Source organism: Hibiscus syriacus, unplaced genomic scaffold, assembly GCF_006381635.1.
Source record: "Hibiscus syriacus cultivar Baekdansim isolate YM2019G1 unplaced genomic scaffold, ASM638163v2 tig00110949_pilon, whole genome shotgun sequence".
Classification (NCBI taxonomy): domain Eukaryota; kingdom Viridiplantae; phylum Streptophyta; class Magnoliopsida; order Malvales; family Malvaceae; genus Hibiscus; species Hibiscus syriacus.
Genome location: NW_024062929.1, coordinates 144616 through 154736, shown reverse-complemented (window position 1 = coordinate 154736; position 10121 = coordinate 144616). Strand labels below are relative to the sequence as shown.

General features: G+C 37.2%; 1 protein-coding gene across 1 annotated transcript; it reads left to right on the top strand.

Moving 5' to 3' along the window:
- Positions 1-2445: 2445 nt before the first annotated feature.
- On the top strand, positions 2446-3012 carry LOC120148122. Its single transcript, XM_039161306.1, has 2 exons — positions 2446-2652; positions 2752-3012. Exons 1-2 carry the CDS (start codon positions 2446-2448, stop codon positions 3010-3012), a joined length of 468 nt encoding a protein of 155 aa, XP_039017237.1.
- The last annotated feature ends 7109 nt before the right edge of the window (positions 3013-10121 follow it).

The following is a 10121-nucleotide window of genomic DNA, read 5'->3' as shown; positions in this document are numbered from 1 at the left end:
GGGGTATTATTTAATTGTATCTTCATTTGGTTTTTCCTTTTATGATGATCTTTGTAAATCCAAACATTGCTTGTATTTTGTAGCAGCTCACTACTAGTTATTTGGGTAATAAAATCAAACAATTATCCAAAAAAAGAAAATCTAGATCTTAACGATGAAGACTTTATAACTGGATCTCAGGAGGTATTCCGACGATCCAATTTTCCGAGCGTGCTTACAAGCTGATGGAGGCGAGTATGACGAGAACCGTGGTGCTCAAACTTATCGGCAAAAATATTGGATTAAACGCACTTTCAAATAAAACCTTCGCAATCTGGAAGCCTTCCCAATCCTTCACCCTTATGGATCTGGAGAATGGATATTTCTAGCTAAATGTCAGAACGATGAGGACTATGATAGAGTCTTGGCTGAAGGAGCATGGATCGTCATTGAAAGTTATCTAACGGCCCAACCATGCTCAATGAATGTTAGTACCTCAGAAGCTTTTCTGTCCACCGTCATGGAGTGGATCCGATTTCTAGGTTTTCTCGAATACATGTTTAAGAAGAAAATACTTACTAATATTGGAAATCTTATTGGCAGGGTGGTCAAAGTGTATTTACGGAAAGACACATTTAACCGACGTCACTTCGCGAGAGTGGCAGTGCACATTGATTTGAACCAACCCCTCATAGCCCGTATCATAGTAGGTGATAAGTTCAAAACGTCGTCTATGAAAATCCTCCTTTAATTTGTTTCGTGTGCGAAAGATTTGGTCACTCAAAGGAAGCATGCACGTTTACCAATCCGGCCATGGACAAAGAGCCGATAACTGATACTGTAATGGTCAGGCGAATAACCAGTGTTAAGGACAACACTGCACCTCGGGGAATAAATCTGTTATCAATGCTATGGAGAACTAGAACCAATCGAAAAATCATCCTCATGGCCCCTGGATGATAGTGGAACGTCGGTGCCAACGAAATCCCGTTAGAAGTGACAACAGTTACAAACCCACCCCCAAAGAAAGTAAATCCCAAGGGTCCAGATTTGCAGCTCTAGCTATTGAGGTTAATGAGACCGGTGATCACGGCCGAAATCAAGGGGTTGTCAATCAAACCGTGGAGTCTATTTCCAAAATGGGTTCAGGTAGGAAATCCGTAATTGGTATTTCGGCCAAGGAAGGTAATAAAAGTTTAAGTATTGAACATCCTATCCCAAGGCCAAAGTTAAGAGAGAAGAAATCACCCATAGTGGACCCAACTAAAAAGAATCTTGCATCTGTTACGATTGAAGTCAACCTGGGTCCAGCTCACGTACGATAATACCCATGCAGACTAAGCAAGACTTTGCAGCCACGCACATGCAAATCATACATGATCTCCCTTCGTCTTCAACGACTCATGGTGCACAAAATACCTTGAATGGCGTACTTAAAGAAGCGAATCCCTCGACTCCAAGAAATATGATGCAAGCTTTGACCCAGGTAAACCTTAACGACGAATTCTTTAATTCAAAAACTAATCGCATGTTTGATAATACGCTAGGAATGGAAGGTAATTTGGCGAGCACCACTTTAAACCCCGAAGGCCATACGGTGGTCAATTTCATCGCCACTAAAGCTAGTGGAGGAAGTAAGGCTGCTCCTCAAGGAAAGAAAGGAAAGGTCCTCCAGTGGTCCAAAACAAAAATCTTAAAGTTAAGGCTACCACTGGCTATAGTTCTATGACTGAGGAAGCCATGATGGGCATCTTGAATGATATCTAGAACCAACTCCACCGTCAGAAGGTTGAGGTGGAAAAACCTGGTAAGTCTACTGAGCAATAAAAGTATGACATTAACCATTTCCTTTTTTATGGATTTAATGAATATTTCAATACTATATTGGAACTATCAAGGTTGAGAGAGTTTTAAATTTCCCAAGAATCTTAAGGAATATACACAAGATCATAGGCCGGACATTCTAGAATCTAAACTTAATGGAACCCTGTATAAGTGGTGAGAACGCAAATAAAGTGGTCCGTAAACAAGGTTTTGAGCGCTCTTTTAGGGTAGAAGCTACAGGTTTTTCTGGTGGTATTTGGTTACTCTGGAACTCTCCGATTTCAGTTGACATCATCGCGGCTCATCCACAGTATATCCATGCCTCTATCTCAGGGAGTTCTAATAAATCTTCTTTTTTATATATTGCGGTTTATGGTAACCCAAATGCTAGCAAGAGGATGGCCCTCTGGAGAGATCTGAGTAATCTTAAAACCCATGGTAGGCCATGGCTCTTAGCAGGAGATTTTAACGTAATCCTTCATTATGCAGATAAGAAAGGGGGAACTAGGAGTTGTAACGGGTGTAAGCATTTTTGTAACCTCATGGAGCTACACAATCTTGTGGATCTGGGTTTTAAAAGATCCCAATTTATTTAGACCCGTGGCTATGTATCGGAACACCTTGATAGAATGATTGCCAATGATGCATGGTTCACGATTGCGCCGAGTTCGATGGTTCATATCTTACCTGATTAAGTCTGACCACCGTCTCATCCTTCTCAAGACCTCGAATTGCCAGTCTCAACCTCAAAGGAATCAGTTCCGATTAATGGTGGGGTGGACTGAGCATCCCAATTTTAATCAGTTTGTGCAGGATAATTGGTGCTTTGATAGGGACACTCAAAAATCGGTGCGTGACTTTACTGATTCTCTAAAAGTTTGGAATAAAAATGTTTGGTCATATTATGCAGGAAAAGTTGAGACCTAAGAAGCAGAGGGGTCTATTTAGACGTCTCTTGATAGAAACGGAACTCCCCAACAACGTGATGAAGAGCTGAGAATCCGTATTAAACTTGAAGAGGTCCTCGACCAGGAAGAACTGATGTGGAAACAGAAGGCCTGTGACACATGGCTACTTGAGGGAGACCGGAACACCAAGTATTTCCATAGTCGGGCTCTATTTCGTCGGGAAAATGGGGAGTGGTGCTATGACGAGGAGACTCTTCGGAATGAAGCCACTCGTTTTTTCCTCCAATCTTTATCTGGATGAAAGCATTTATGGCCTATGGGGGTTCTTTTCCGGTTAGGAAGTCTTTCCCTCCCATATCCAAGTCGGATTTCAATTTTTTTAGATGCTCCAGTTATCAACGAAGAAATCAGAACCGCCATTTTTGGTATGGGCCCCTTCAAGTCCCCCGGATTGGTTGGAATGAACGCTTTTTTTACCAAAATCAATGGAATACCATTGGCTCTTCTACTTGTACTTGGGTCAAGGATATTTTTGACGGTAAGCCTTTTTGACAAAGAGGTTAATATTATTTTCATAATCATTTTAAAACGAAAATAATTGAATTAAAAATAATTATTACTTTATTTAAGAAAATGAGATTTTGAATTAATATGAAATTGGAGTCGCCATCAACCTTTGGTTTAGGTAGATTGAATACCTAAAAATATCGTTTAAAATAATTTTAAGAAAAATTATTTTAAAGACAAAAATTGGTCTACGTTTACGAAATTCATTTTTAAGAGTTCAGGAGTCAATTACGCGTAGGGAATGGTGAATATCCCCATAACGCCAAAAATTGGTACCTAATCGTTTATAAATTGTCTTTATGGTGGAATTTATAAATTCGAATCAAAATTAAAATATGATCATTTTATTAAAATTGATTAATTTATCTCAATTTCATTTTTCGTTTGAATGACGTTGAATCACACTCTATATAGTGGTGTTTTCACGCCATTTTACGACGAGCTTTCTTGAAAATAATATCAAGAAAAAGGTGTTTGTAACATAAATAAATAAATGATTGAGTGATAAAAAAATAAGACTGAAAATATGAAACAACAAAACAACATACATGTGTACATATTTTAAACACGTATAATATTTTAAATATACATGAATATGGGGTAATAATCAAAGTATAAAATTATGCAATAATATAAGGATTAACATATAAATAAAAAATACACAAGGACCAAATCAGAACAAATGACAACCAATAAAATAAATCAAACAGAAGTAAATCTACAAGGACTAGGTATATAAATAATCCACAAAATAGTAAAACAATGACTGAAATACATAGTAAAACCAGGAGGATCTAAAACATAAATAGAACATTTTCTAAACATAACAACACTAAGGACTATAATAAAATAAATCTACAATTAACTACTCGTATCAGACATTTAACCAAAGCGTATTACGGAGCATACAATAACTAAAATATAAAGTGGCAAAATTAAAAGGATTGAAATCATAAATAACCCATGTTCATTGATGACCAAATTGCAAGGATTACAAAGTTAGAAGGACCTGGAATGTTGTTAACCCACGCGAGTTTGGTATGGTTTCGTTAACCCTCAAAACTACGTCGTTTTGGTCGGTGTATATAAGCCCAATTATAGAGCCTTTTTTCTCATCCTCTCTCATTTTTCATTTTTTTGGTTTCAATAGAGAGAAAGAAACTCTTTGTTTTCTCTATCCTATGGAGGTCACCCACCGTTCACCGTTGGCGTTCCTCCACCGCCGGCCACCATCGTCGGTGGTTGAAAAATCCCAAAATACCCCAAAATGCTCCCCTTTTCCTCCTAAGCTCAAATCTTAGGCAATCTTTGCCTAAAACTCACCCTTTGAGTCTAGATCTAACAAGGAAACCGAAGAGTCTATATTCTTCCATCTTCGATCTAACCGTTCGGTGAAGCCCTCGTCAAGGTTTGTTGTTCTCACTCCCCGACGAAGAATTTGACCAGATAGATTCTCGACATGAGGCTTCAAACCAAGGTAAATACTCTTTTTTTTGTGTTTCGTTTTTTTTAACTGTTACTTCTTTTTTTTTTGAATTCTCTATCTTTTTTTAGGCTTTATAAGATGTAAAGCATTGTTGGAGACTCCAGTCACGTCCATCGGTCATTTGCTCTGACGACATAATTTTTTAAATGGATACCACCATTTGCTTGAATTTTTTCTAATTTTCATTCGAACTGAGGGTGGGCTTTGATAGTGGCACAGTGATGGTTCGACTGAGGTGGTAGATTGGAAGTGACAAAGGTGGCAGATTGGAAGTGACGAAGGTGGCATATTGAAGGCTGGCGACGACGACAACAAAGTTGGTGGCGTAGTAGGTCATGATGGGGCTAAGGTTAGAGCAGGTTTTGGGCTAGGTTTAATTTGGGCCTGTTTTGGGTTTGGATTTGGACATGATTTTGTCTTTGTAATGGCCTGCAAAAAATGTAATTAATATTAGTAATAATATACTAAAATAATAAATAAACAAACCCGGATGAAAACAGGTGTCGACAACTATGATTGTCCTCTTCCCTAAGAAGAAGGTTCTAAAATATTTCACTGATTTTCAACCTCTCTGCCTTTGTACCGTCCTTTATAAACTGGTCATGAAACTCATTACTAATAGATTCAAAGATATTTTTTTCGAAGATCATTACACAAAACCAAGCCAACTTTATTGTTGACGGGAGCGTAAATGACAATATCCTAGTTGCTCAAGAGGTTGTCCTCTCCATGATAAAAAAAAGGGGAAAACTCACTGGATGACGATCAAGGTGGACTTCGAAAAAGCCTATGAACGCGTTATTTGGAAGTTTATTTCTGTTTCCCTAGAGGATATGGGGTGTCCCTTTCGATTACATCGCATTATCATGCATTTCGTCACCTCCTATAGCTTTTAAATTCTCTGGAATGAGTCACTCTCCTCAGTTTTTAAACCTACCAGAGGTATTAGACAAGGTTGTCCAATGTCTCCTTATATTTTCGTCCTCTACATGGAGCAATAAGTTCAAAGTATTTAATATGCTCAAAATATAAACTTATGAGAGTCTATGATTCTTTCTGGGCAAAGCCCCGTTCTTCGTTAACGATCTCCTTTTGTTATGCAAGGCGACCAGTAGCCAAACAATCCTTACTAGAGTTTTTCCTGATCAGTTTAGCATATTTTTGGGACATAGAGTCAATTTTAGTAAGACAAAAGTCTTATTCTCTAATAATGTTCTTGAAAGCCTACCAACGATCTCTACTCTAAATTGGGATTTCAATGCACATTCAATCCTGGTACCTACTTGGGTATGCCTCTATTTCACAACCGAATCACTAAAAGCACTTTTCAATCTATTGTTGACAAGGTCAAGTCTAAACTGAGTAATTGAGTAGCTTCAAAATTATCTCTGGTGGGTTGTATCACCCTCGTCAAATCCATTTTTTTGGCAATCCCCAAATATTTCATACAGGCAGTGGCTATTCCCAAGGGTGTTTGTGATGAAATTGAGAAAATTACCATCTTTTCATTTTGGGTGGTACTAATGAACAACCTAAGATGGCTCTTGTTAGCTGGGTTTCATGCTGCCAACTAATATCCTGTAGAGGTCTAGGATTGTAACTGCTTCGAACCCAAAATAAAGTTTTTCTTGTTAAACTAGGCTATAATCTCCTCACTAATCCCGTAGCCCTTCGGGTTAAGTTGTTCCAGGCTAAGTATAAGGTCAGTGAATATTGTAACATCCCAAAAGTCGGGTTAGTGACAAAAATAGAATTTTTGGAAACTTAGAAGCATGAATTCAAAAGATTGAAAAGTTCAGGGACTTAATTAGTAATATTTTGAGAAGGATGGTCTAGTAAATAATTGATGGAGTAAGTGGTATAATGGTCATTTGACAAGAAATATTTTTATTTTTCCTTTATAAGAAATTAACCATGTGGAATGAAGAAAAAAAGGGAAAAGAAAAGTCTTGAGAGTTGGGTTTTCTTCCTCCTTCAGTCGTGAACCCGATTTGTAAAAGGTAAGTTTCATGTTGGTTGATAAATTCTTAATTTTAAGCTTGGTTTATGTTCTTTAGATGATACTTAAGCTTAAGGAAAGCTTAAGTTGTCTTAAAGATAAAAAGATGAAGAAGTTAGAAAGGAATAAAGATGAGATGGTTATAAGTGAAATCTTGGAAAAAAGTTAGTAATTGAAGTTGAAGTTAAATTTGACTTGTCATCAGTCAAAATAAGAAATTCAAAGTGTTAGAAATGAATTTAGAACATGTTGATAAATTTGTAAGATTCTTGGTTTCCAAATTTAAGATAGAATATTGGATATTAAGATGAGTTAAAGTGGTATAAGTTGGTTAAAATAAGTGTAGTTAAGTTTAAAGGGCTAAAAGAAGGTTATATAAGAGGAATTAAGTAAGTTTGGATGAATTTTTGGGTAAGAAAAGTGATTTTTGGGCTATAGGTATCGGTACTTCTTCCACAGGTACTGATACTTCATGACTGAAATTAACAAAGGCATTAAAAGGGTATCGATACCTAGGAAGAACAGTATCGATACCCAGGGTACCGATACCTTAAGGAAGGTATCGATACCTTAAGGAAGCTATCAATACATTATTTGAACGAGAATTACATAATGCAATATAGGTATCGATACCTAGGAATGGTACCGATACCACAGATAGAGAAGTATCGATACCCTATGGGGGGTACCGATACCATTACAAGAGAAAATTTGGATTAACTTTTCTTCTAGCTTAAGAAATTAATGATCGAATCATAGTATTTAGAATGTTGATATGTATACATGATTGTGTAGATATCGATCGAGAGTAAAGTCCAGAAAAGTTGACACGTAATAGCATCTAGAAGAGATATGAGATCAATATTAACTAATGAGGCCAGGTGAGTGCATATTAATTATATGATGTGTAATGGAAAGAAGACTTGTGACAAGTCTATTTCTATAGTAGAATGCATGAATTCATTAATATGAGCATACGTATGACATGATATGAGCATATGTTTACATGATACATGTGTGTTATTGATTATTGCATTTGTTAAATGATATGTGTGAGTACATGTTAGTGTGATTGTGAATGGGTATAAATGAAACAAGTGATGATATAAGAATCTATTATATGATATATGATATGAAAATGTGATAATGAGCTATGTGAAATAACCATGAGATATATGAAGAAAAGTATATATGATATGTGAAAGTGAACCATATGTTTATATGAATATTGGAAATGATATGAAAGAGAATGCCCATGTTATGTGTTATGAGAGCTATAGGTATAGTTGGTATGTCAAGAGTCAAGGGTTACCTATGTCCTTCGGGACATATGGACAGGTACATATGTTCTTCTGAACATATGGATATGTCATTCGGGATATAGATTTCACATGCCATTCAGTGGACCCTTATACGAGCTGTGGTGACAGCATATGTGCGCACAACCTCAAAGTACTCGCATACTTTAAGTTCTCACAGGTGTACATGGGCTAATAAAGAGATATAAATAACCTTAATATGATTGTTATATGTGATTGAGCACTTGGATATGAGTATATGGGTTGCATTTGTTGCATATATTATAGTTTCTATGTGAAATATGTTTGTATGATATGATAGCATGAAACATGCATTCATTGTTAGAAGTTATAGTTTATATTATATGTTTTATATGCCTCACTAAGTCATAGACTTAGCGTGTGAATGTTTCACATGTAAGTTTCGATGAGAATAAGGAGCAAGGAGGAGCAAGACAGGTTAGCCTCTCCTTTCCGAAGATCAGATCAGAAAAAAATGATTAATATGTATTTTGTTTAATGTATATAGTTGGCATGTAATTAAGAGATTTGAATAGTATACGCTCTGATATGTTTTGTAAACTAATTATTTTAATAAATTTGAAATTCTTCATTCTTTTGTAAAAGTAATTGTTTGAAAAGTCAATGTTATACCTCAGACTCGTATCCGGGTTGGGTACGGGTTGGGGGTGTTACAAATATCTTCCTACACATCTTAATGCAAGTAACCACTCCTTGTTTTGGAGGTTTCTCTCCAAAGTCTGGCTGATCATTTGGGACAATGTTTTTTGGTCCCTTGGCAATGGGCAAAATACCAAATTTTAGATGGATACTTGGATTCCGGGGAAGCAATCAATCATGGAAATGGTTAATGGAGACCTTAGGAGCATCTCTGACGCTACGGTTAACGAGTTTTCTAAAGGGGAGGGTAATTGGAACTTGGACAAACTGAACAATTTTTTAGATGAGGATATTATAAAGGATATTACTGGGATTCCTCCCAACAAATGACATGAAAAATTATCATCCCACTTGGTTTTGGGATTCGTCGGGTAAGTACACGGTCAAAACCGCTTATTATACTCTTCATCGTGATGTATGAGACCAACATGACACCATGCAAAATTTGGCTTATCTTGAGGAATCGAATCTAACTAATTTGGAAAGAACCAAGAGAGGTATTTCCTCCGACCCTATTCGTCTTATTTACGATGGCGAGAAGAAACTGACATTCACACGCTCTGAGACTGTTCATCCATGAAAAACCTTTGGCTGCAAATTGTTCCAATCCAACTTACAGGGAGTTTCTTTAGCTTCCATATGTTGGATTGGTTGAATTTTAATTTAAAAAACACTGCAGATATTGACGATGGAAATTGCAGGTAGGCTCATGTTCTTGATGAGTCATATGTATAAGCATCGGAGGGTGGGGGAACTTAGAGGGTTGTAAGACCTTTAAAAGTTAGACTTTTGTCATTCTTTCAACGGGTGCGCTTTGAGTTGGATGAGGAGGTGTTGAAAGCAATGGAAGAAAAGGGAGCTGACTTATATAAAATTTTCAGTGAAGGCTTGTAAGGTATGGCTCATAAATATACCGGTAAAGAGGACAGGACAAAATTAACCCTGTACCGTACCAGGGCACAGCCCCCGCACCCCCAACCCACATAATCGTAACCCCCTCTACAAGACTTTCTTTGTAAGGACAGTTGATGTTCGCTGCGTTCGCTTCGCTCACTCCGCTCCATCCCCTATCATCTTTACCGGTATATTTATGAGCCATACCTTACAAATCTCCACCTTGGCGAATATCCTGCCCCTTAGGAAACATTCAATGTGGGTTGGGTTACCTTACTTCTTTAACAACTTGAAACATTCAACAAGTCCAAGCAATGCTTGAACTTGTCTGTTGTAACTGGCTTGGTGAACATATCCGCGGCATTCTCATCAGTGTGTACCTTCTGAAACAAAATCTCTCCAGATGCAACCAACTCTCTGATCTTGTGAAAACGTACATCAATGTGCTTAGTTCTAACACGATATACCTACTTCTTAGCTAAGTG